Source organism: Pseudophryne corroboree (genome assembly GCF_028390025.1).
Source record: "Pseudophryne corroboree isolate aPseCor3 chromosome 3 unlocalized genomic scaffold, aPseCor3.hap2 SUPER_3_unloc_50, whole genome shotgun sequence".
Lineage (NCBI taxonomy): Eukaryota > Metazoa > Chordata > Amphibia > Anura > Myobatrachidae > Pseudophryne > Pseudophryne corroboree.
Window position 1 is genome coordinate 767,221 of NW_026967542.1, and position 27,731 is coordinate 794,951.

General features: G+C 43.4%; 3 protein-coding genes across 3 annotated transcripts in view; 1 reads left to right on the forward strand and 2 right to left on the reverse strand.

The window, feature by feature from the left end:
• The window catches only part of LOC134984390 (uncharacterized), a 185,389-nt gene extending 174,424 nt beyond the window's left edge, over window positions 1-10,965 (forward strand). Inside the window, exons 11-15 of the mRNA XM_063949978.1 lie at window positions 871-1,062; window positions 1,912-2,029; window positions 2,109-2,206; window positions 2,347-2,989; window positions 9,371-10,965. Of these exons, the coding sequence (XP_063806048.1) occupies window positions 871-1,062; window positions 1,912-2,029; window positions 2,109-2,206; window positions 2,347-2,989; window positions 9,371-10,674 (2,355 nt within the window). The 3' untranslated portion in view covers window positions 10,675-10,965. The remainder of the gene's footprint in view (window positions 1-870; window positions 1,063-1,911; window positions 2,030-2,108; window positions 2,207-2,346; window positions 2,990-9,370) is intronic.
• Window positions 1-27,731, reverse strand: part of LOC134984396 (gastrula zinc finger protein XlCGF17.1-like) — a 256,307-nt gene that overhangs the window by 59,383 nt on the left and 169,193 nt on the right. The gene's annotated exons all lie outside the window — the stretch shown is intronic.
• Window positions 21,584-27,731, reverse strand: part of LOC134984391 (zinc finger protein ZFP2-like) — a 37,776-nt gene continuing 31,628 nt past the window's right edge. Inside the window, exon 4 of the mRNA XM_063949979.1 lies at window positions 21,584-27,315. Within this exon, the coding sequence (XP_063806049.1) occupies window positions 26,237-27,315 (1,079 nt within the window). The 3' untranslated portion in view covers window positions 21,584-26,236. The remainder of the gene's footprint in view (window positions 27,316-27,731) is intronic.

Below are 27,731 nucleotides of genomic sequence, written 5' to 3' on the forward strand. Positions count from 1 at the left end.
AGTAATAATTCAGGGACATGACTGGGGATGTGAGGTGATCTGGGAGTGTCACTATAACATCACATATCTATAGTAATAATAAAGGGCCGTGACTGGGGAGGTGAGGGGGTCTGGGAGCGTCACAGCGACGTCACTTATATCTAAAGTAATTATACAAGGACTTGACTGTGGAGGTGAGGTGATCTGGGAGTGCCACTATAACATCACATATATATAGTAATAATACAGGGCCATGACTGGGGAGGTGAGGGGGTCTGGGAGCGTCACAGTGACGTCACTTATATCTTAAGTAATTATACAAGGACATGACTGGGGAGGATCTGGGAGTGTCACAGTGACGTCACTTTTATCTATAGTAATAATGCAGGGACATGACTTTGGAGATGAGGCAATCGGAGCATCATAGTGAGGTCACTTATATCTACGGTAATAATACAGGGACATGACTGGGGAGTTTGGGGGATCTGGGAGCGTCACAGTAAAATCACTTATATCTATAGTAATAATACAGGGACATGACTGAGGAGGTAAGGGGATCTGGGAGTGACACAGTGATGTCACATATCTATAGTATTAATACAGCCACCTGATTGGGGAGGTGAGAGGATCTGGGAATGTCACAGTGATATCACTTACATCTATAGTAATAATATAGGGACATGACTGGTGAGGTGAGGGGATCTGGGAGTGTCACAGTGACATCACATATCAATAGTAATAATACAGGGACATAACTGTGGAGGTGAGGGAATCTGGGAGTGTCACAGTGACGTCACTTATTTCTATAGTAATAATATAGGGACATGACTTGGGAGGTGAGGGGATCTGGGAGTGTATATATTGATATATGATGTCTCCACCATTACACAGGATTACACAATAGTGAAGAAGACATCCAATGAGTTTGAGACACCGAGCAGCCATCCCCATGTATCAGGAGGACTGAGTAAAATCCAGAGCCCCATCACGGTGCCTCCACCTCACTCACTGACACATGAGAGACACAATGACCAGAAGATCCTGGAACTCACCAACAAGATCATTCAGTTGCTGACTGGAGAGGTGACTGCTGGGAATGGAGCATTATACAGTAACACCAGGGGATGTGTCTGGGTGATGACTGGAGAGGTGGCTGCTGGGAATGGGGCATTATACAGTAACACGAGGGATGTGTCTGGGTGATGACTGGAGAGGTGACTGCTGGAAAGGGGACATTATACAGTAACACCAGGGGATGTGTCTGGGTGATGACTGGAGAGGTAACTGCTGGGAATGGGACATTATGCAGTAACACCAGGGGATGTGTCTGGGTGATGATTGGAGAGGTGACTGCTGGGAATGGGACATTATACAGTAACACCGGGGGATGTGTCTGGACGATAACTGGAGATATGACTGCTGGGAATGGGGCATTATACAGTAACACCAGTGGACATGTCTGGCTGATGACTGGAGAGGTGACTGCTGGGAATGGGGAATTATACAGTAACACCAGGGGACGTGTATGAGTGATGACTGGAGAGGTGACTGCTGGGAATGGGACATTATACAGTAACACCGGGGGATGTGTCTGGGTGATGACTGGAGAGGTGACTGCTGGGAATGGGACATTATACAGTAACACCGGGGGATGTGTCTGGGTGATGACTGGAGAGGTGACTACTGGGAATGGGGCATTATACAGTAACACCAGGGGACGTGTCTGGGTGATGACTGGAGAGGTGACTGCTGGGAATGGGGCATTATACAGTAACACCAGGGGATGTGTCTGGGTGATGACTGGAGAGGTGACTGCTGGGAATGGGGCATTATACAGTAACACCAGGGGATGTGTTTGGGTGATAACTGTATCACTGTGTGTGTCAGGTTCCTATAAGGTGTCAGGATGTCACTGTCTATGTCTCCATGCAGGAGGTTGAGTATATAGAGGAACACAGGGGTCTGTACAAGGACGTGATGATGGAGAATCACCGGCCCCTCACATCACTGGCTAAGAGGAGACTGTCATGTATTGTACAGGGGAGAGCAGGTATGGGGGCCCCTATATACACACATCATCTGATAATCACATATATACACTGTACTCAGTCACTGTGTGTCTCCTACAGATGGGCCCAGTAACAGAGATACCCCAGAGAGATGTCCCCGTCCTCTGTATTCCCAGGATTGTACAGAGGAGAATCACAGGATCCCACAGGAGGATCAGGTAGGTGGGATTTAGGGTCTCACCCAAAGTGACAGTCACTATATGATCTGTAAAGCAGCTGTGTGTGTCATTATATTTGTATTGTTTAATCTATTACTGAAATCAACAATTTTACAATCTTTTATTAATGGTTTACATAGGGTGAAGCCCAATTAAATAATATTAAAGTCAAAGGTACAGAGGGAGAAGAAGAGACGTATGTGACTGTTATAAAGGCAGAAGATATAGAGGGAGAAGAAGAGACGTATGTGACTGATATAAAGGCAGAAGATATAGAGGGAGAAGAAGAGACGTATGTGACTGATATGAAGGCAGAAGATATAGAGGAAGAAGAAGAGACGTATGTGACTGATATGAAGGCAGAAGATATAGAGGGTGAAGAAGAGACGTATGTGACTGATATAAAGACAGAAGATATAGAGGGAGAAGAAGAGACGTATGTGACTGATATAAAGGCAGAAGATCTAGAGGGAGAAGAAGAGACGTATGTGACTGATATAAAGGCAGAAGATATAGAGAGAGAAGAAGAGACGTATTTGACTGATATAAAGGCAGAAGATATAGAGGGAGAAGAAGAGACGTATGTGACTGATATAAAGGAAGAAGATATAGGGGGAGAAGAAGAGACGTATGTGACTGATATGAAGGCAGAAGATATAGAGGGAGAAGAAGAGACGTATGTGACTGATATAAAGGCAGAAGATCTAGAGGGAGAAGAAGAGACGTATGTGTGGGGTGATCAGAATTGTAAGGAGGAGGAAATCCCTACAGATATCGGCACAGGTGAGTAATAAACACTTATTACAGAAGTCACATATTCTCGTTGCTCAGTCACTACCGCAATCTCTTATCCTACACCCTCCTCTGTCAGTACAAACTAATGTGGAATATGTATTTTCCCAGTGGGAGAGTCAGGAGACATCAGCCCCTATTATACTCCTGCTCTCCCCTCACATCATGTCACTGTGTATTACCAGCCCAGAGATCTGACCAGTCTCCTCCCCACACTCTCTGGTGTATCTCATACATCAGGAGACATCAGCCCCTATTATACTCCTGCTCTCCCCCTCACATCATGTCACTGTGTGTTACCAGACCTGATATCTGACCAGTCTCCTCCCCACACTCTCTGTTGTATCTCATACATCAGGAGCCATCAGCCCCTATTATATTCCTGCTCTCCCCCTCACATCATGTCACTGTGTGTTACCAGCCCAGATATCTGACCAGTCTCCTCCCCACACTCTCTGGTGTATCTCATACATCAGGAGCCATCAGTCCCTATTATACTCCTGCTCTCCTCCTCACATCATGTCACTGTGTGTTACCAGCCCAGAGATCTGACCAGTCTCCTCCCCACACTCTCTGGTGTATCTCATACATCAGGAGTCATCAGCCTCTATTATACTCCTGCTCTTCCCTCACATCATGTCACTGTGTGTTACCAGCCCAGAGATCTGACCAGTCACCTCCCCACACTCTCTGGTGTATCTCATACATCAGGAGACATCAGCCCCTATTATACTCCTGCTCTCCCCTTCACATCATGTCACTGTGTGCTAGCAGCCCAGAGATCTGACCAGTCTCCTCCTCACACTCTCTGGTGTATCTCATACATCAGGAGACATCAGCCCCTATTATACTCCTGCTCTCCCCTTCACATCATGTCACTGTGTGCTATCAGCCCAGAGATCTGACCAGTCTCCTCCTCACACTCTCTGGTGTATCTCATATATCAGGAGACATCAGCCCCTATTATACTCCTGCTCTCCCCTTCTCATCATGTCACTGTGTGCTAGCAGCCCAGAGATCTGACCAGTCTCCTCCTCACACTCTCTGGTGTATCTCATACATCAGGAGACATCAGCCCCTATTATTCTCCTGCTTTCCCCTTCACATCATGTCACTGTGTGTTACCAGCCCAGAGATCTGACCAGTCTCCTCCTCACACTCTCTGGTGTATCTCGTACATTAGGAGCCATCAGATCCTATTATACTCCTGCTCTCCCCTTCACATCATGTCACTGTGTGCTAGCAGTACCTCCACCTATGGTATTACATGCCCTGAGAGTATCCCTGTTAGCACACGCCAGTCTATATATAAACCACTTATTTCCTGTATGGTGCGGCTGCTTGCTGGGGCACAGGCTCGGGGTTCCTCATGCCACGTGACACAATGCTTAGGAAATATCTGGTTCAGCCCCTGTCATGTATCCACATGCTCCTGTAACAGCCGGCCTCAGGGAATTGGCTAATGAGCGGCTCCTGTTACTGAGTTGGCAGCATCCGGGTCTTGCTTCCGTCGCCTTAGGTATATAATACATTTATTGAGCTTGTGTATGGGAACCAGCATTGAGGATCCTGCACATTCCCAGCTGATTACCTGTCCCCTGGCACTAGGATGACGGCCTTCTCTGGCTTCTGATCCATGGCCTTAAGGGCACACCAGTGGTTCATAATGGAAGTATCTTCAGGAGTGTTCACGTCTAAGTAGGAGGACAGGGCCTCTTGCAAAGTTCTGGTGCCTTCAGCATCCATTAATATATAATTCTGCAATCTCCAAGGTGGTAATTGAGGAGTAGTGGGAAAAGGCGACCAGGACCCGATCAGAGGGGTGTGATCAGACCATGAAATTGCTGTCTTATGAAAAACTCAAGTGACCAGGTTCTGGGATACAATGTGATAAATATGGAGACTGACACAGGACATTTCATAAAAGATAAACATTTATTTCTCTAAGTTACAACAATGAGAACCTGCAAATAACAAGTTATACTCAGTTACAGTAATAGCAAGAACAAATTAGAATACTCAGCTCTTATCTAAGATGTTTCATGATCTGTCCCAGATGATGGTCATCGATTACGTAGTTTAAACAGTATAGTTCAGTCGCCCTCAGGGTCCCTCTTTAATAACTCTGTCTGAATTTAATAAACTGAGGTGGGTTAATAGAAGTCTATATCCGCTGCAGACAGAACCAGCTTCAATCAGAACTAACCTGCTATGTGTAAGTCTCTAGGCTTTCTCTCTGCAAGGATACACTGACATTGTCTTACCAGATATTACACTCAGGGTCTGTGATGCTGGGTGCAGTAGTCATTCAGTATAACATCATTTATCTTATCCTGGACGACTGTCCCCTTTCACCTACTTATGTATACAATACCCCAAACATCTTACTAGACAGTTTCCATCTGAGATACTGATAACAGGAACATATATCTATTATAATCAGCCAGCCTAAAAGCTATGTATATTCTTCCCACTCACTATGTCCTTCACACTCGGTCAAAGGTCAAATTCAGCTAATAAAGGGAGCATGAAGAAGCTGAGGTACGGGCGACATTACTGGTCTGTTCATCAGTAGTGGAGGATCTATCAAGATGAGGGTCTGGAGCAAGAGTAACATCTCCCATAAGGAGAAGTGCAATTTCTTGTAGCTTTTGAAAAACAATATATAAGAATTTGGGGCTGTCTTGCTATAGGGGTATAGAGAGAAGTAAGGGTGACATATTTATAGTGGATTTTCCCAACTAGAATCAAAGATCTACCATTGCAATCCACCTACTTGCTGTACAGGTGAAAGGGGCAGGATCTATTAGAAAGGATGGCTACACCACAGGAGATAGAGCATGTTGGGTAGTTATTGGTAAACTGAGGGGGAGAGTCCAATGGAACATGGCTACCACCGCCGCCTTCTGGTCAGCAAAATATTTTATTGCAAGACGTCTCTTATGAGGAGAATTAAGACCTTTTACATTAAGAATTAAAAACGTCACCATGATAGAGATCAGATCATGGTATGAACCATCTAGGCTCATCTGTGTAAAGTCCAATAGAGTCTGTAGGGTGTGTGCATACTTCAAACTATCAAATCACAGAAAAAATAAAATAGGGAACAAAAATGGGAGACAAACAGAAATAGCGTCCATAAAGGAGCTAGAGATTCCGTCACTAGGGAACCGTGACAGAAAGGTAGAAAAAGGTGGCGGTCGGGCCTAAAAGGGAAACCCACCGACTACCCCAAGTAGCCATACGAGAGGGCAAAATCTAGTCATCATAGTAACAATTGTACAAAGAAATATCAAATCTCAATGTATCCAAAGGAGGTAAAGGCCAAGAACCTGGTCTGTTATCCAATGTACGTTCCACCAACACAGTTATAAGGGCAACAGGATGTTACATAAATCAGTCATGCTTTACCTGAACACCCAAACATTCTAGAAAGGTATTATGAAATGTAACAGTGGAAAGAATATCAGACCATATACCATGTAGCAATTATATAGCACAGGAAATAAAGATAAAAATATACGTTTTATATCCATAACAAGAGCAAATAAATCTGGTCCAAAAATAGATCCATTCCCAGTAACTTAGTCCCAGTTGTCACATGTTACAGTAGGAAACAAACTCTGAGTGTCTCTAACAGTCTTACTCCTTTAGCATATTACTTGAAGACGGAAAACAACGCCTCCGGGATTGGTTTAGGTAAAGTGTCATGAAGTACTGTCAACAGGAATGTCCCAATTTTTCAGAATAGCAGGGCCATCCTCAGGTGAAGGTATCTCTGTGAAGGCACCATTTCTCATTACAATAACCTTAGTAGGAAAGCCCCATTTGTATTTGCACATTTCCTTGGGTGGAACAGATGCCTTTTGCCCAGCGTCGCAGGAGAAGTTTCTGGAAATAGCGCAGATTATCCAGGCACTCAGCTGTGGATCAGGAAGACAGTGGCTCATAGAATGCTTTCTTTAAGGTGAAAAAGTGCACCCTGAGCAGAGTGTCCCTCGGTGCTTGGATAGGGGTCTGTTTGGACTTTGGGAGTCTATGGATCCTGTCAGTAATAAGAAAGTCCGAGGCAGAAGTCTTCGGTGGAAGTTTCTGAAAAGAGGACCATGGCATAAACTTAAAGCTCAGCATTTGTAAAAGAATCCAGAATGCCCATTATTGATATTATTTCTCTGAGACCTGTCTTCTAAATCAATGACTTTATCATGAATAGAGACCGGGTCTTCCTGAAGGGTGTCGTGCTGAAATCAGATCTTTGTGAGACGCAACAATCTCATCTTAGTCTGTACGAGTGCCAATCTCACTGATATCTGACCTCAAAGCTTGAATATTAGAGTTCAGTTTGAGGTTATTTCAGTCCTTAAATGCAGATAACATAGAATGTATAGATCGTAGAGTAACAGGATCATCTAGAGAGTCTTAAGACGTCTTCAGCCGTTACAGCTGGGCTGTGCATCTGACAAGAAGAAGCAGATGATGATGTAGCAGTCTGAGAAGTACCACCTGAATTCGAGGTACTAAAGAGATGGACAGGCGGGGCCGATTTGGTACCTTTTAACCTTTTTTGGAGGCATGGTAAGCCGGTTACAAAGAGACTGACCTCTCAGAGATAGGAAAATACAAATGATCTATAAATGGTACGCTGTCAGGAGGTTACATCAAGATGACTCTGTTCAAAATGACATTCTTAGTCGGGGTGACAGGGGTATCTGAGCCAAAATTTCAAGTAAACATGATGTAATGCAACTCAAATAACACAGTAATGACCGAGAAATTCCACTAGAGGTCAGCGTGATCACAGACGTGAAGTACTCAGCACAGAGAGACACAAATGGCAAAATATATTCAGTGAATAAATCCACAAAATAACATACTGTGAGGTTGTATTCAGAGTGTAATGAGCTGTACTCAGACGATACTTGATACTGGGCTCTGCATGTAGACTGAGAGGAAGTAGATTATACTGGTACCATATAAATAGAAGGCAGTTTCACCTCCAGGCAAATGCTTCAATTTAGTGCAGTGACCCCAATCCAGCCATCAGGACACTTATTTAGCAGCTTATATCAATTTTACACCTTATTGAAGGCAGAAGGCAAAGCATGTGATGGCCGGGTACCAGGATCCAAAATGGCAGCTATCTTACTTCCCAATACCACCGCTGGGCTCCGGTAACTGTGGGCAGCCCGTTCTGTCCCCATCAGTAGCGGAAGCTGTGCACCCATGTGAATGGGAGAGCAAGTGATCCCGACTGAGCCAAAAGCGCCTCCAAGTCAGGTGTCCGGAGAATACAGCCCATGGCTTCCGCGGCGTCACTAGGCTGCAGCAGTGAACAGTGCCCGGAGTGAGCAGAGCGAGTAGCTATAGGGCAGGAGGAGTGGGGGACTTAATAGATTGCGTCTTGGTCCCAGTGGCAGCTGAGGGCTATCAGGTAGGGTAGATAAGAAGCCTCTTTTTGAGGAGAGCTCCAGAAAGCACGTCTGGATGGACCACGCTCCTCTTTTTTATTATTTTATATACTAACAGGGGTGACAGGTGTGGTACATCCCTGCAAAGGCAGATCCAATCTCTTTCTCATCAGACTCTGCTGTCTTCCCTGCACTCTCACTCAGATGTTCACTGCTGCCAGTAGCACACGTATGAGAAGCAGAAGTATGGCGGCAGCTGTATAGATTCTGATACGTAATTCTCTATATCATACTTTCCGTACACACATCATTCTTATTACTATTGAGAGAATAGAGGTAAGACACTGATGATGGGGATGTAAAAGTGGATTATAACCTAGAAGATGATGATGATGATTGCAGGGTATCATATGGTGTATTGCATGTAAAATACCTTGTTCCACACCTACTCTGCTGTAGCAATATACCTTATATAAGGGTGAGTAACACATGTACAGGCTTACCAGCGTATGAGCACTCAAATAAATTAATGCTACCTTACCAATGCTTCCAGTAGTAACGTTAGGAGACATTTCTCTGATCCATCAGCTCATATGACTGATGTTATTGTTCATCTAGAATCTCCAATTCATACGATATGTTCCCCATTCATTGTTTTACATTGGTGCTGACATAGGACTTGGCGAGTGACTACATCTCCATTTATACTTCATGGTTAGTTACCAGTACAAGAGAGAGATATATCTAAGTCTTATTATAATATTACATTTGTTATTGTGTGTTCTCAGGAGGGTGGACACAATGATAGTCTGAGACACAATATTATAAAGCATTCATTAAAAGTTATGTTTTAATATACACACAAATTTATAATTGTGTCCCAGAGAGTTGTCTTCTCCTATTGTTTGCAAGATTAATATTGTTACAGAAAATGTCACATTTCCGTAATGTATTTTATTTCCAGCAGATGGACACACAAGCAGGAATATCTCAGAAGGACATCTAATGTTATCCCCGGATTGTGACATAAAAGATAATGACAGTAGACAGGATTCTCCAGGAGCTAACCCCATTACCCCAATTATACATCCAGCTCTATCAGCTGGTCCCTCTGATCCTGGGAAATGTTCTCCTGATCACTCTGATATTGGTGCATCTGTTACAGCTCTGAGAGTAGATACAGTGTTTCCGTGTTCTATAGATGCCAAATGTTTTACACAGAACACAAAGCTTATTAACCCACACACAGGTAAAATAGGTGAAAGGCCACTGATATGTTCTGAGTGTGGGAAATGTTTTACATACAAATCGCATCTTGTTAGACATCAGAAAAGTCACACAGGTGAGAGGCCATTTCCATGTTCTGAGTGTGGGAAATGTTTTGCACACACATCAGATCTTGTTAGACATAACAGAAGTCACACAGGTGAGAAGCCATTTTCTTGCTCTGAGTGTGGGAAATGTTTTATCCAGAAATCACATCTTGTTCTACATCACAGAAGTCACACAGGTGAGAAGCCATTTCTATGTTCTGAGTGTGGGAAATGTTTTGCGCACACATCAGATCTTGTTATACATCAGAGAAGTCACACAGGTGAGAAGCCATTTTCTTGCTCTGAGTGTGGGAAATGTTTTATCCAGAAATCACATCTTGTTATACATCAAAGAAGTCACACAGATAAGAAGGCATTTCCATGTTCTGAGTGTGGGAAATGTTTTACACACAAATCAGGTCTCGTTAGACATAACAGACATCACACAGGTGAGAAGCCATATCCATGTTCTGAGTGTGGGAAATGTTTTGCGCACGCATCAGATCTTGTTATACATAAGAGAAGTCACACAGGTGAGAGGCCGTTTTCTTGCTCTGAGTGTGGGAAATGTTTTATACAGAAATCACATCTTGTTATACATCAAAGAAGTCACACAGGTGAGAAGCCATTTCCATGTTATGAGTGTGGGAAATGTTTTATATACAAATCACATCTTGTTATACATCAGAAAATTCATACAGGTGAGAAACCATTTCCATGTTCTGAGTGTGGGAAAGGTTTTACAAACAAATCGCATCTTGTTAGACATCAGAGAAGTCATACAGGTGAGAAGCCATTTCCATGTTCTGAGTGTGGGAAATGTTTTGCATTGAAATCAAATCTTGTTACACATCAGCAAAGTCACACAGGTGAGAAGCCATTTCCATGTTCTGAGTGTGGGAAATGTTTTGCACAAAAATCAGATCTTGTTATACATAAGCGAAGTCACAGGTGAGAAGCCATTTCCATGTTTTGAGTGTGGGAAATGTATTGCACACAAATCAGATCTCATTAAACATGAGAGAAGTCACAGGTGAGAAGCCGTTTTCTTGCTCTGAGTGTGGAAAATATTTTACATGGAAATTAAAGCTTTTTACATATCGGAGAACTCACACAGGTGAGAGGCCATTTTATTGCTATGAGTGCAAAATGTTTTACACGGAAATCACAACGTGTTACACATCAGCGAAGTCACACAGGTGAGAAGCCATTTACACTCTGAGAAATAAATCAGCACAATAGACAACACTCGAACCATTTTAATGTTCTGGAGTATAATCATCATTGCCATGCGTTCTTCATGGTTCTTATCCTATCTCCTATGCTTTTTACATGCTACCGCAGGGTGAAATAATCAGGTGTCATGCCCTCATCTACTGCTAATCAGATGACCTGTCTGTTGCTCTGGGTACTGAGAACCCAGTACCAATCCTAAATGGTTGTCTAGCTGAGCTCCAGGTGTGGGTGATGCCAGTTGGCTGTTACTCAGTCCTGGTGAAACAGGTCCTTATGATAGCAGCTCACCAACAAATGGCAGGGCTACAGCTCAGCTTTAAACAACATACATCAAACGAGTTAGCAGCGCTTAACAATCAATAAATTGGATATGAGTAATTTAAACAATATAATTAATTGAAACACATGGAGATGAATGGACTGAAGGTGGAAAAAAAGGTTATTTAATAAAAAATACAAACAAGTATTAATTCAAGGAAATGGTTAAATTAGAATTAAATTATACAACAACCAGAATCACCAGGAGCGGCTACTGAGATATTGTGTCCGTTCCTTATTTCATGTGGATTACAGATGAGTATGGTGGAAATAGGAGATAGGGCTGATGGCACAGTCCTGATGGTGATAGTTACCACAATGGTTACCACTGGAGAATAGGTATCCTCAGGATAGCATCCCTTTAAATGGGTGAAATCTCTGGGATCCTAAGTCCTCACCAGGTTGTGGAATACTCAATGCTGAGTGGAAGTAAACAAATATCACATGCGGGCAGGTGCTGTGTGTCCCGTCATCTGCTGATTTTCTCCAAGGTCCACTAAAGGTCCATATGTAGCCCGTGCAACAATGCCTGATAAGCTGCAGCAGCAGCCCTCAGAGAAGCAGACAGCCCATGCAGAAATGGTGACATCCATTAAACAGGCTATCAGCCCCTTGTTTAAAGAACAAACGACTGACAATAATCAGCTAGCGCAGCTCACACAGAGTATTGGGCATAGAACAATGCTTAGGAGAGACTTTTGCAGATGTAGCAAACCTTAAAAAATCCACATCTAGGAATACTAAAGATATATTGCAATTACACAACAAAATTGAAGACTTAGAAAATAGATCCCGTAGAGGGAATCTCAGGATTAAAGGATTACCGGAAACTGAAAGGTAAAGATTTATTTGTTTTCATAAAAAAGTCACTGCCTGAAATGCTTCGTGTGCAAGACAGATGCTCCAACCTCATTATAGAGAGCACACACATTAGGCCCGGTCCGACCACAGGATGACGCCAGAACCCGGCCGGTGATATTTAAACCCCTGAATTTTCTTCGAAAGGAATTACTATGGTCAGCGTCTCGTAAAATAAAACAGCTTGTATGGGATGGTCATAAAATTTTATTTCAAGACTATTCAGCTGAACTGTCGAAGGCTAGGCGTGACTTTGCCCCGTTATGTTCCCGCCTAATCCAGGAAAATAGGAAGTTTGCCCTCCTTTACCCAGCGCGGCTGCACTTGTACAATGGTTCACAATTCGTTGACTTCCTTTCCCCCTTGGACGCTGAGGCATATCTCAAGGAAGCATCTGCTGCCAAAAATAATGATTCAAGACTGTCTGACTGTGGTTGATCATTGACGAGATTCCTTTTACAGATGTTCATTATTATCGTCCCTTTTTTGGACCTTGTTTGATGCTCGGTTCTGATACTACAGGCCAGCGATGCAATTCTTGGATCAGGAACTCACAGCTGGTTTCTTCCATCATACGAAAACTTTCTACCTCTCTTTTACATTATCACTTTTAGGAGATATCTGCAAAGTGCCCATACCCCTGATGTCAAGACTTTCTTTATTTCAGATTTCTCATATCAACCTTCACTGCAGCTGTTACATAATTATTCATATTTTCTATGTCTGGAAGATAAATTTCAGCTGAGCTGCAGATACTGGGGTTTCTAATGTCTGATAGCTGCAAGCATATAAGGATCATTACGATCCCCCTTAATATGCGGATCTGATTACATAACCCAAAGGAACACTTCAGATTGATGTCCAGAGACCCCTGTGTCAGCAAATGACAGAAAGGTTCTAGATTAAATTTCTGCTTGCTTAAATGGTCAGATAATCTTACGTGAAACTGTCTGAATTATGTAATAATAGGATTTTGATAACCTACCAGTAAATCCTTTTCTCCTAGTCCATAGAGGATGCTGGGGATGACATCAAAACCATGGGGTATAGATGGGATCCGCAGGAGACATAGGCACTCTAAAGACTTTTCATTGGGTGTGAACTGGCTCCTCCCTCTATGCTCCTCCAGACCTCAGTTGTAGGAACTGTGCCCAGGGAGATGGACATTTCGAGGAAAGGATTTACTTTCATACTAGTGGTGAGATACATACCAGCTCACACTTCAACCATGGTGCACAACGTGGCAATCAACATAACACACGCCAACAGGTATCAACCAATTGCAGCAACATGCTGAACTAATACAACACAACTTGTGTAACTCTAATAACTAAACTGCAGGTAAAGTACGCACTGGGACGGGCGCCCAGCATCCTCTATGGACTAGGAGAAAAGGATTTACCGGTAGGTTATCAAAATCCTATTTTCTCATACGTCCTAGAGGATGCTGGGGACGACATCAAGACCATGGGGTCTATACCAAAGCTCCAGTACGGGCGGGAGAGTGCGGATGACCCTGCAGCACCGATTGACCAAACTTTAGGTCCTCATCGGCCAAGGTATCAAACTTGTAGAACTTAGCAAATGTGTTTGACCCTGACCAAGTAGCTGCTCGGCAAAGTTGTAATGCCGAGACTCCCCGGGCAGCCACCCAGGATGAGCCCACCTTCCTAGTGGAGTGGGCCTTTACCGACATCGGTAACGGCAATACAGCCGTAGTATGAACTTGCTGAATCGTATTTCTAATCCAACGTGCAATAGTCTGCTTGGAAGCAGGACACCCAATCTTGTTGGGAGCATACAGGACAAACAGAACCTCTGTTTCCCGTATACGAGCTGTTCTAGCAACATAGATTTTCAAAGCTCTAAACACATCTAGAGACTTTGAATCAGAGAAAGTGTCAGTAACTACTGGCACATAGGTTGGTTTATGTGAAAGCAGAAACCACCTTTGGAAGAAAATGTTAGCGAGTTCGTAACTGTGCCCTATCTTCATGGAAAATCAGGTAAGGGCTCTTGTGAGACAAGGCCCCCAATTCAGACACCCGCTTTGCGGATGCCAATGTCAAAAAATCACCACTTTCCAAGTGAGAAACTTCAACTCTACCTTTTGTAGAGGCTCAAACCAATCCGATTGAAAGAACTGCAATACCACATTAAGGTCCCATGGTGCCACTGGAGGCACGAATGGATGCTGGATGTGCAGAACCCCTTTCACGAAGGTCTGAACCTCTGGAATAGAGGCCAATTGTTTTTGGAAGAATACTGACAAGGTCGAAATCTGCACCTTGATTGATCCCAATCGTAGGCCCGTCTCCACACCATCCTTCAAAAAATGGAGAAAACGTCCTAAGTGAAACTCTTCCATAGGAGCTTTCTTGGATTCACACCAAGACACACATTTTCTCTAAATACGGTGGTAATGTTTTGACGTTACTCCCTTTCTGGCCTGAATAAGGGTGGGGATGACCTCCTGAAGAATACCCTTCCTGGCTAGGATCCAGCTCTCAACAGCCATGCCGTCAAACGTAGCCGCGGTAAGTCTTGGTACACACACGGCCCCTGCTGTAGCAGGTCCTTTCCGAAGAGGAAGAGGCAGAGGATCTCCTATGAGTAACTGCTGAAGATCTGGGTACCAAGCCCTTCTTGGCCAGTCTGGGGCAATGAAGATTGCTCGAACCCTTGTCTTTCTTATGATCCTGAGTACTTTTGGGATCAGCAGAAGTGGAGGGAAAACATACACTAACTGAAACACCCACTGGGTCATCAGTGCATCCACTGCTACTGCCTGAGGGTCTCTCGACCTGGAACAGTATCTCTGAAGCTTCTTGTAGAGGTGAGACGCCATCATGTCTATTTGAGGAACTCCCCAAAGTCTTGTTACCTCTGCGAAGACTTCTTGGTGGAGGCCCCACTCTCTTGGATGGAGATCGTGTCTGCTGAGGAAGTCTGCTTCCCAGTTGTCTACTCCCGGAATGAATATTGCCAACAGAGCTTGTAGATGTTTTTCTGCCCAGCGGAGGATTTTTGTTGCCTCTGCCATTGCTGCTCTGCTTTTTGTTCCGCCCTGCCTGTTTATGTATGCGACTACTGTTACATTGTCTGCCTGGATCTGCATGGGACGGTCTTGAAGAAGATGTACCGCTTGTTGAAGGCCGTTGTAAATGGCTCTTAGCTCCCGAACGTTTATGTGAAGGCAGGCTTCCTGTCGTGACCAACGTCCCTGGAAGTTTTCTCCCTGAGAGACTGCTCCCCAGCCTCGGAGACTTGCATCCCTGGTTACTAGGACCCAGTCCTGAATCCCGTACCTGCGTCCCTTTAGCAGGTGAGCGCTGTGCAACCACCACAGGAGGGAAATCCTGGTTTTTGACGACAGGATTATCTTTCTGTGCATGTGTAGATGTGACCCCGACCACTTGTCCAACAGAACCCACTGGAATACTCTGGCATGGAACCTGCCAAACTGTATGGTCTCGTAGGCTGCCACCATCTTCCCCAACAACCGAAAGCACTGATGGATCGACACAGTTGATGGTTTCAATATCTGTTTTACCATTTTCTGGATTTCCAGAGCCTTTTCCAGCAGAAGAAATACTCTCTGAACTTCTGTGTCCAGAATCATCCCGAGGAAAGACAACCTTGTCGTCGGTTCCAACTGTGACTTTGGGTCATTTATGATCAACCCGTGTTGCTGGAGTATTGACAGGGAGAGGGATATGTTTTGTAATAACTGCTCCCTGGATCTCGCCTTTATCAGGAAGTCATCCAGATAAGGGATTATATTGACTCCTTTCTGACGAAGAAGCACCATCATCTCCGCCATCACCTTGGTGAATACCCTCGGCGCCGTGGAGAGACCGAAAGGTAACGTCTGGAATTGGTAATGGCAATCCTGAATCACGAATCTCAGATAAGCCTGGTGAGGAGGATAAATGGGAACATGCAGGTAAGCATCCTTTATGTCCACCGACACTAAGTAGTCCCCCTCCTCCAGACTGGCAATCGCCGCCCAAAGTGATTCCATCTTGAACTTTTTCAGGAAGAAATTCAGATCTTTTTGATTTAGGATCGGTCTGACCGAGCCGTCCGGCTTCGGAACTACAAAGAGGCTTGAATAAAAACCCCTCCCTTGTTGTGACAACGGTACCAGGACTATGACCTGGTCTTGACATAATTTTTGTATTGCCGCTGTTACTGCTTCTCTTTCTGACTTAGAAACTGCCAAGGTCAATTTGAAAAATCGGCATGGGGGAACGTCTTGAAACTCCAGTTTGTATCCCTGTGACACTATTTGCAACACCCAGGGATCCAGGCCAGATAGAATCCAATCCTGGCTGAAGAGACTGAGATGTGCCCCCACCCGAGCGGCCTCCCGCAAGGGTGCTCCAGCGTCATGCTAGGGATTTGGTAGAAGTAGGGGTAGACTTCTGCTCTTGGGAACCTGGAGCCGCTGTGGGCTTCTTTCCCCTTCCCTTACCAGCAAAGAAGGGGGAACCTCTCGCCTTTTTGTATTTATTGGGCCAAAAGGTCTGCATTTGCAGGTGATAGGTCTTTTTTGCTGGTGCAGGTGCAGATAGCAAAAATGTCGACTTACCTGCAGTATCCGCCGAGACTAACGCATCCAGTCCATCGCCAAATAAGGCCTCACCTTTATATGGGAGAGCCTCCATATTTCTTTTGGAATCTGCATCCGCGTTCCACTGGCGAATCCACAACGCCCGCCTAGCCGATACTGCCATGGTAGCGGCTTGTGAACTCAATAGTCCAATATCCTTCATTGCTTCCAGCATGTAGGCGGCAGCGTCCTTGATAATCCCTAATTTAAGGAGTATCTCATCTTTATCAATTGTGTCAATTTCTGATGACACGCTTTCTGACCATTTTTCAATAGCGCGATTCACCCACGCGCAGGCAATAGTGGGCCTAATCAGTGTACCATTGGTAACATAAATGGATTTCAATGTAGTTTCCATTTTGCGGTCTGCCGGCTCTTTAAGAGAAGCCGTGTCAGGAGCAGGGAGAATTACCCTCTTTGTCAACCTGGATAGTGCACTATCTAACATAGGGGGTGACTCCCATTTTTTCCTGTCTTCGACCGGGAAAGGATAAGCGATGTGAATCCTTTTGGGAATACGAAATTGTTTATCAGGATTCACCCACATCCCTTCAAACAGAGCATTTAGTTCGTGTGAAGGAGGGAACGTGACTTTGGATTTCTTTTCCTTACATAAATAAGCTTTTTCCTGAGGTACAGGAGTGCTTTCTGTAACCTCTAACACGTCCCTTATAGCCACAATCATATATTGTATTCTTTTTGCCAATTTATGATCTATCTCTCTGGATTCACTATCGTCGACACAAGCATCAGAATCTGTGTCGGTACCAGTGTTTATGACATTTGCAAATGGTCTCTTACGTGACCCAGAGGGAATAACAGCATCCTGAAAAATCACAACTTCCACAGATTTTCTCCAGCATGCAGCCTTAGATTCAGATTTATCCAATCTACGGTTAATCTACGGTTAATCAGATGCATACTGTCACATAGCTCTTTCACCCATGCAGGCTCTTGGTGTGCCGGTAGCGCCACCACCTCAGAACTCTGTTTCCCTAAAGTGGCTTCCTCCGGGGAGAAACTCCCTGATGCACATGCCTCACACGTGTACACCACACTCACAGACACACTGGGACTTATTTTGGGGACAGACCCACACTAAAATCTGTCAGAGGGACACAGGATAGGAGCAGCCAGTTCACAAACCCAGCGCCAGTATTGCCTGTGAACACAGTATGTCCACAGCCCAAAATTGCTTTTAAATAGTAATATACACTATCAAATGCACCTCAATCGCTTTTTGCCCACCTTTTTTAGCACCCTGTTCTTGTCAGAAGTGGAGGAGAGGACCAGCGTGTTCTCTGCAGCCTGAGGAAAGAGAGAAAATGGCACTGAGTAGTGTGCTGGCTGACTGGGGAAGAAGATCCGCCCCCACAATGGCGCGTCCTTACATTCAGTATATGACTTATTATTTATACTGGAGGGGATAGGGCTGTGCCAACGGCATCTTATGCCCCCTTTTAGCCAGTTTGAGGTATTTTTCTTGCTGCCCAGGGCACCCCCCCCCCCCCCGCGACCTGCAGTGCCTGTGTGTGTGGGCAGCAATGGCATGCTGCGCTCCCGCCAGCCGCACTACCTCAGTCGTCACTTACTTGATAGAAGATCATTCTTCTCATACTCACCTGACTTCTGGCTCTGCGAGGGGGTGACGGCGCGCTGTGGGAGTAAGCATCTAGACACGGTTAGCGTTCAGTTCCCTTCAAGAGCTAATGGTGTCCTGTCAGCTAGAAGCAGAGCCATGAAACTCTGAGGAAGTTGGTTCTGCTTCTGCCCCCTCAGTCCCACGAAGCAGGGAGTCTGATGCCAGCAGATCTCCCTGAAAATAAAAAACCTAACATAAGTCTTTCCAGAGAAACTCAGGAGAGCTCCTCAGAGTGCATCCAGTCTGCCTGGGCACATTTCTAAAACTGAGGTCTGGAGGAGGGGCATAGAGGAAGGAGCCAGTTCACACCCAATGAAAAGTCTTTAGAGTGCCCATGTCTCCTGCGGATCCCGTCTATACCCCATGGTCTTGATGTCATCCCCAGTATCCTCACAGACGTATGAGAAACTTTATTTTACCCATTTTTTCTTCCCTGGCTCAGCCCAATGCTCTCCCCAACTAGTGAGATTCCTGATATGTTCAGGGACCTACCCCTCCCCACCCCATGGAATCCAAGACTGATTGGTTAAGTTTGAACAACTCAAATATGTTCCCCTGCTATATTGTATTCTGTGTCTTCACTGGTTACACAATGGTTTTATGCTGCCTTCATATAGCTATTATTAAGCAGATGGCAGGCCGGTGCGGTTTCCTCCCTAAGCGGCTAGTGCTGCTTTCTGTATATGGAAGTATCCCCGATGTTGTTACAATTGTTGTTTTTTCTTGTTCTCTCTGTTCGTATTTTGGAACACCACTGGGTTATCTCTCTCCTATCATCTCCTATGTATCTCTGTAACTCTGATGTTATCTCCAATGTAGAAGGTAATTATGCATTGAGTGAACTGTCCCCTGATATGAGGAAAGAAGTGCTGGTATGGCCTTACATGTAGGTAGCTGGAATGTAGGACTAAATTCCCCTAAAAAGCACAAATGTGTTCTCATGTATCTGAAAAAGTTATGTTTAGACATTGTATGTCTGCAAGAGTCCTGATGTCTGCCTCTTATAATTCAAAGGCGCGGGGTGTTGCACTTATAGCAAGATCCTCTTTATCGATTGAGACTTCAGATATCGGAATTGACCCTGTGGGTCGGTATGTAATAGGCAAATTGATGTATGAAAAGATGCTGTTTGTGTATATGCACCGAATGTGTACTCTTTACAATTCCTGACGAAACTTGTCAATATTTCATTACCTCACTCACACTTACCCTTGTTATTTGGTGGGGACCTGAATCTAATCTCCCTTCCCCATCTTGACAGACAATCCCTCACCTCCTCTAATGTTAAAGTTACAAAATTTGGTGTGCCAGAATTTGCTCGGAAACTCCAGATGTTAGACTCTTGGTGCACATTACACCCGACAGACAGAGATTATTCATGCCTATCGGCTGCTACGGGCCGACTGTCTAGGATAGATTATATATTGACATCAATAGCTCTCATCCCAAAGATTTCTAAAGCAGTGATGGAACCAATAACGATTTCAGATCATGCGGTTATTTGGATTGAGTTACAAGTGGCTCCAGATAGAGGTAGCTCAATACGTTGGAGGTGTCCCTCATCCATTAATAGGTCACAATCCCTGAAAGAGGTAGTGTTCCGAACTTGGGATGATTTTGATATTGATAACGGACAAAATTAACAAATCCTACGCTGTATTGGCAGGCCGCCATAATATCACATACTGTTTCCCTGAAAAAAAAGCTCCATTTTACAGTTCACCCAAGCGCAAGATATGCTGAATTCCTCCTTTCAATTTTATAAATCCAACCCCTCAATTACTACTAAAGCCTCTTATAAAAAGCCAGACAACAATTTGAAAACTTGTTTATTAAAATGGAGGCGTCTTACACTTTTACAAAAGGCTGTAAAATTCATAGATTTGCCAATAAATCTAGTAAATTACTATCCAACCTGCTGAGCGGACAGCGTAAGCCGTCAACGATTTACCCTTTAAAAAAGGGAGATGGGTCTACTACCTCATCAAGTGCCCAGATAGCGGAGGTACTGAGGAATTATTATACTACCCTGTACTCAGATCCGCACATACACAAGGCTGGGGAGGCCTCGTTTTGGGAGGGTTTGCCTATACCGCAACTGTCAGATTCTATGGGAGACACTCTAATTTCTAAGATTTCTGACGAGGAGGTTGCCTCGGCAATCTCTCATATAATAATGGTCAAGGCACCGGGCCCACACGGATTTACCCCTGAACTTTATAAAATCTTGAATCCCCGCATTATTCCTATTTTACTGCTGGTTTTTAATTCTATATTAGACTCAGGGGACCGTTACATTATAACACAGCGCACATCTGCGCCGCGACTCACGAACACCACCAGATGTTAAAGGTGCTCGGTCAGACTCCAGGAACAGATAGTAAACTTCCGAGTACAGGATCTCCGAGGTCAGGAACAACCAAATAGACCGGGACTGGGAACTCTCTGCAGCAGACACAGGCAAACAGGAAGCTATCACCGGCGTCTGTAAGAAGTCCTGAGGGTGCCTTTATTCAGGCACCCTCCAATCAAGATCCAGACAGGACAATCAAATAGAAATGCCGTGCAGCTTGCATGCTGCACGGCCAGCACATAATCAGGGTAATGAGGATAGCCCCAGCAACGGGGAACGCGGCTGCACGTGGCGTCCCCGTTGCTAAGGCCAGAGGCGGCTCCGTGCGCCCGGCGTCTTAGCGTTGCCAGGGAGCCGGCGGCTGAACGCGCACGGCGTCCCTGGTTGCTAGGCGCCGGGCCGCACGGCCGAGCGGACCCCGGCGCCTAACAATGTGCCAATTCCCAGGCAGAAGAATAATACCTGCATGCTTTATTTACACTATTTACCATTGATGACATATAACAAAGAACATAACCTGATATGAGAACGAATGTGATTGAATAAGATCTACATATCCGACATTAAAGAACCCCATTGAGATTGGAAAAAACAGAGTGATCTTCCTGTATGATTGATATGGTACATATCTGCATCACATAATGTACATGCTAGTGGGATTAGATCAGCAGCTATAACGTAATCATAAGAGCGAGATAATCCCGACACTGCACGTATTAATAACTAGTCATATATATATATATATATATATATAGATTAAATGTTGACAAGAATTATCAGACTGGTGTACAATTAAGAGCAATAATAGATAATAGGACATAGGAACAAATACGCGGATACACTTTTAATCTTTAATCACATTTATTATCTTTATTGCACTTGTGGTATATGTTGTATATGTCTTGATTTTAACCTCTATGTTTCGTCTACACTCATAGTTTGTGTGTTAGTTATTGTCACACTATTTTAAACCTTATATGAATAAAAGTTATATTTTAGGAATTTTTCAGACGGGTGTGACAACCAGGTTACTCCCTTCTTTGTGCATCGACAATACAGCCTCTCTCTCTTTCTCCATATGTATCCTCATATCTAACAATTTAGCTGTGATATATACTTTGACTTTTAGCTCCGTCATTTCAAAAATGGAAAAATCTTTGGAACAGTGGCACGATTTACCTTTTCATTGTTAGGCAGGTTGGAGGTGGTCAAGTCTATTCTCCTACCCAAACTGATGTACCCAATGCAAATGCTGCCACTTAAATTGACTAAGAAAGACATTAAACATATTGATAAGATTTGCTCCAAATGTATTTGGAAATCTAAGAAACCTAGAATTGCCTCATGGAAAATGAGATGCCCAAAATCAAATGGAGGATTGGGCTTACTGGATCTTCCGCATTACTCCAGAGCACTTTTAGTTAGATTCGCACTAGATTGGCTGACAGAGGGTAGCTTGTTCACGGATTATGAACTAGAACGAGGTTACTTTTATCCATACTCTCCGGGAGCTCTTCTACTTACCCAGAGACGTCTTCTTCCTAAACATATTAGTACTAACCTGCTATAGATGAAGCATGGGGCGCAGTGAACGTCACATTGCATAGAAATACGACCAGAAGGGAGTGGATACCCATTTGGGGTAACCCCTCCTTTACACCAGGAATGGAGAACTTGGCCTGTTTGAGACTGAGCTCGAAGGAGCTTCGAGACGTATCGCAAGTGTTTGACCCTGGAGGTAATATAAAATCTTATAGGGTTTTACAATGTGAATTTAATCTTCATAGTAGTAGCCTATTTTCCCTGATGCAAGTCACACAATTCACCATGTCTATACCCTCTAGCTCTGTGACAGAATTGACTTTAGACCCTTTAAACCATGTCCTCTCTAGGTTTTCAGAAAAAAAGTATAAAACCAGAATACTGTATGGGATACTAATGAAAACCAACACACCCAAATGAATTGATCATTTTCGGAAGCCCTGGTTTAAGGATATACCATCTTTATTAAAGGACAATACCTTATTTAAATATTATGACAGAACCCTTAGGACACTAAGAGCCTCCGTCTTACAGGAGGTTCATGTCAAAATGCTTTTTAGAGCATATGTGGCCCAAGGTCAGAGAAAGCACTACATGGAGGACGTATCTGGACGATGTCCAAAGTGTGGTGCTCCCTCAGCGACAATATTTCATAATATATGGAACTGCAGAAAAATTAAAAAGTTTTGGTATAAAGTAGTTTCTTATATAAACTCCACTCTAGCACTACATGTAAATTTGGACCCTAGTCCCCTACTTTTCGATCATTTGACAATTGGAAATTGGGGGTGTCTAACTCTCGATTCCTTTTCTGATGAACCTTGTGACAGTGGCAAAAAAAGTGATTATGAATTCTTGGATCTCTAGTCACACTCCATCACTGAGAGAGGTAGATGATCTCCTTATGAGGTATATGTATTATGATCGATATGAGACGACTCAAGACAACCCGGAGAAAGATTTGAACTTTCTCCGGAAGTGGGGAGTTTTCATTTCATCAAAATCAATAGAGATGCAAGCCTACATCTATGTCTCCCTAGATACGTCTAGATAACCTTAGCTATAGGTCACAAGTATTTCTGAGATGTTTCAGGTGGATAGCTGCTCCCCCTTTAAGTATTTGCTGAAACAATGGAGATGCAAGCCCACATCTATGTCTCCCTAGATACGTCTAGATAACCTTAGCTATAGGTCACAAGTATTTCTGAGATGTTTAGGTGGATAGCTGCTCCCCCTTTAAGTATTTACTGAATCAATACAATTGCTGAATAGTTTGAAGTTAAGTCAGTTACGATATATCGATGGATCCTGGCAGATTTAGGAGACAAACCCCAAACTACCCCTCATCCAACCCCCTCAAATCCCCCCTCTCTATTCTTTCTTTCTTTCCTTCTTATGTTCTTTGTTAGTTTGTCTATATATTTTTACTGTTATACAGAATCTGTACGATAAATACGTCAAAGGCGTACTGCCGGCTGAAAAATACAGTATCACTATGCCTATTTAGTTTAACCCCTAATGAGAGCTTATTGCTATATACAACACACTTCTGGAAAAGATGTTTTCCCTTTATTTTGGAAATTTCTATGCTAGATGTAAATCATGTGTCGGTCGTGCTAAATTTTTCTAATATGACTTTGTCTTTTATGTCTTATTTTGTTCATGTAAATTGAAAAAAAAAAAAATGTAAAAAAAAAAATGACATCTGCTGTTATCCCACTGAATGAGGTAGACCGATTACAAGTAGCGCAATAATAATAATGTATAATGGGCATAGGTGTGTAATAATGTGTAATGGGCATAACGGTTTGCAGCATAATATGTTAATGGTATTACGGATGTGTAATACTGTGCAATGGGCATTACACTGTGTAATAATGTGCAATGGGCATTACGCTGTGTAATAATGTGTAACGGATGTATAATAATGTGTAATGGGCATTACACTGTGTAATAATGTGTAACGGATGTATAATAATGTGTAATGGGCATAACGGTGTGTAGCATTAGGTGTAATGGGCATTACGGTGTGTAATAATGTGTAATGGGCATAACAGTGTGTAGCATTAGGTGTAATGGGCATTACGGTGTGTAATAATGTGTAATGAGCATTACGGTGTGTAGCATTAGATGTAATGGGCATAACAGTGTGTAATAATGTGTAACGGTGCTGGAGATGGGTTTCTATTTTCAGCTGGGTGCTCATAAATGAAGTTGCTATTTGTGCGTTACTATACAGGTTGTATGACATAGGTGTGTACATTACACTTGTACTTTGTAGATAAATTGTGTATAATATTTTTCCCACAGATGTGTCAGCAGAGGAAAATCACAAATTCTGGTCTGAATTCATTGAATTGTATCACGAGAACGAGTTCCTGTGCCGTGTGATAAGCGTGGACTATGCCAACAGGACACAGAGGAATCGGGCATATGACCAGCTGATCAGATACAATAGAGACAGGAACAGCTAACAGTGTTTTTATAGGAGCACAAGAAGTACATGTATTCACAACGTTCAGGAGACGGGACGGATGAGGTTTACAAGCCAACGCTGTGGTTTTATGACCTCATGAAAATCACTTTGGAGCAAGAGCCAAGGATAAGGTCACAGTGTAATCTGGATCCGGATTCTCCCACTCTTGTGGAAGAGGAGACATCGGAGAGTCTGGATCTGGTAAATACACACACATTTGTATTGTATTGTACACACACATTTTTACATGGAGTTCAGTTTTGTTTTATATTGCAGGATATTACACCGGAGTTGGAAGTGGAGTCTACCATGAGTGAGGCAACTGAAGTGGACAACCCAACCCCACAGCCACGACCCCTGAAACAGCGGAGTTCATCTGGAAACCAACTTCTGCCCCGCCCAGATCACAACAGTTGTTTACTCACGTTGAGGAGGTTCTTAATAGGGCCCTGGACTGGAGCAAACTTGGCAATTACATCGCGGCGGAGATGCGACTGATGAATGAGGGTCAAAAGAAGATCTACAAGCATCTGGTACTTGATGCTATCTGACATGCAAATGATGAGTGTCTTGTCAAGGCATGTGAGATAACACCACCTGCCAGATGCTGTCCCCCAAATGTGACCCCACCCACCTACCCACATCACCAACCCATGCAGTATGCACCAGGAAACCCTCAACAATCGAGCTGTTTTCAGCCAGGACCCACACAGCCCACCCCCTCCTCCCACTCCAGCGCGTCGTCCAGTGGTACGTACTTAGACATGCTGAGTACACAGTCCTCTGTACTGGACGATACTCATTTTTTAAATTATTAGATTTTTTTCAAACTGGTTTTTTAGTTGTTTCAAAAATTGTTGTTGCCCTTACCCTAGTCTCTTGCTCCAAGTGTCCTGTATTGAGGTGATTAGTACCCCAGCGTTGGTTTCTTGACCTCATTGTCCCGGACTTGTGATCATTGTGATCTATGCACTTCTTAAGTTCTTTCTAAAAGCAATGTTCAGAAATCTGCACTTTATCTTCTCTCCCCAATGTATGGTGGTAGCAAAGATATTCTGTGGGATACGCCTGATTCCTCTACTGGCTACTGTTGGCACAGTCCTTGCAAAAAAGGCTCTTGTTCTCCTGATAGAGTCAATGAAGGAAGACCAGAATTGGCAATTTTTTAATATATTTTTTTTATAGATAAAGTTTTTTGGGGAAAAATTGCGTTGTGTTTTTGTTTAATTAATGGTTGTTAATGCAAATGTCATTTTGTGTAACATGCCTTTGTAAAAATCAGAGGGTCAGCGAGACGTTATGGAGCCAATGTATCATTTACTATTTGCTGTACTTCCCACAAAACAACCGTACCTCCCAAATGTAAGTAGAAGGGACTGCAGCAGGTATCTCCCATACCTTCATACATGGACGTTTCCAGGCAAGGGTCAGGTAAGTTTATTATGAGTGATGTCTATTGTGTGCAACATGAGATGATTTATTTCTCAGAGCAAGAAAATGGCTTCTCACCTGTGTGACTTCTCTCATGATGAATAAGATGTGATTTCTGTGCAAAACATTTCCCACACTCAGTGCAAGAAAATGGCTTCTCACCTGTGTGAGTTTGCTGATGTCTTAAAAGAACTGATTTCCGTGCAAAACATTTCCCACACTCAGTGCAAGAAAATGGCCTCTCACCTGTGTGACTTCTCTCATGATTAATAAGATTTGATTTCTGTGCAAAAAATTTCCCACACTCAGAGCAAGAAAATGGCTTCTCACCTGTGTGACTTCTCTGATGTCTAACAAGATCTGATTTGATTGCAAAACATTTCCCACACTCAGAACATGGAAATGGATTCTCACCTGTGTGACTTCTCTGATGTATAACAAGATCTGATTTCCGTGCAAAACATTTCCCACACTCAGAGCAAGAAAATGGCTTCTCACCTGTGTGACTTCTCTGATGTCTAACAAGATCTGATTTGAGTGCAAAACATTTCCCACACTCAGAGCAAGAAAATGGATTCTCACCTGTATGACTTCTCTGATGTCTAACAAGATCTGATTTCCGTGCAAAACATTTCCCACACTCAGAGCAGAAAAATGGCTTCTCACCTGTGTGACTTCTCTGGTGTATAACAAGATGTGATTTCTGCGCAAAACATTTCCCACACTCAGAACAAGAAATTGGCTTCTCGCCTGTGTGACGTTTCTGATGTATAACAAGATGTGATTTGTGCGTAAAACATTTCCCACACTCAGAGCATATCAGTGGCCTCTCACCTGCCTTACCTGTCTGTTGGTTAATAAGCTTTGTGTTCTGTGTAAAACATTTGGCATCTACAGAACAGGGAAACACTGTATCTACTCTCAGAGCTGTAACAGATGCACCAATATCAGAGTGATCAGGAGAACATTTCCCAGGATCAGAGGGATCAGCTGATATAGTTGGATGTATAATTGGGGTAATGGGGTTATCTCCCGGAGAATCCTGTCTACTGTCATTATCTTTTATGTCACAATCCGGGGATAACATTAGATGTCCTTCTGAGATGTTCCTGCTTGTGTGTCCATCTGCTGGAAATAAAATACATTATGGAAATGTGACATTTTCTGTAACAATATTAATCTTGTAAACAATAGGAGAAGACGACTCTCTGGGACAGTTAATTGTAAATGTGTGTGTATAATAAAACATAACTTTTAATGAAGGCTTTATAATAATGTCTCCTAATGTTACTCCTGGAAGCATTGGTAAGGTAGCATTCCTTTATGTGTGTGCTCATACGCTGGTAAGCCTGTACATGTGTTACTCATCCTTATATAAGGTATATTGCTACAGCAGAGTAGGTGTGGAACAAGGTATTTTACATGCAATACACTATATAATACCCTGTAATCATCATCTGCTAGGTTATAATTCACTTTTACACCCCCATCATCAGTGTCTTACATCTATTCTCTCAATAGTAATAAGGATGATGTGTGTA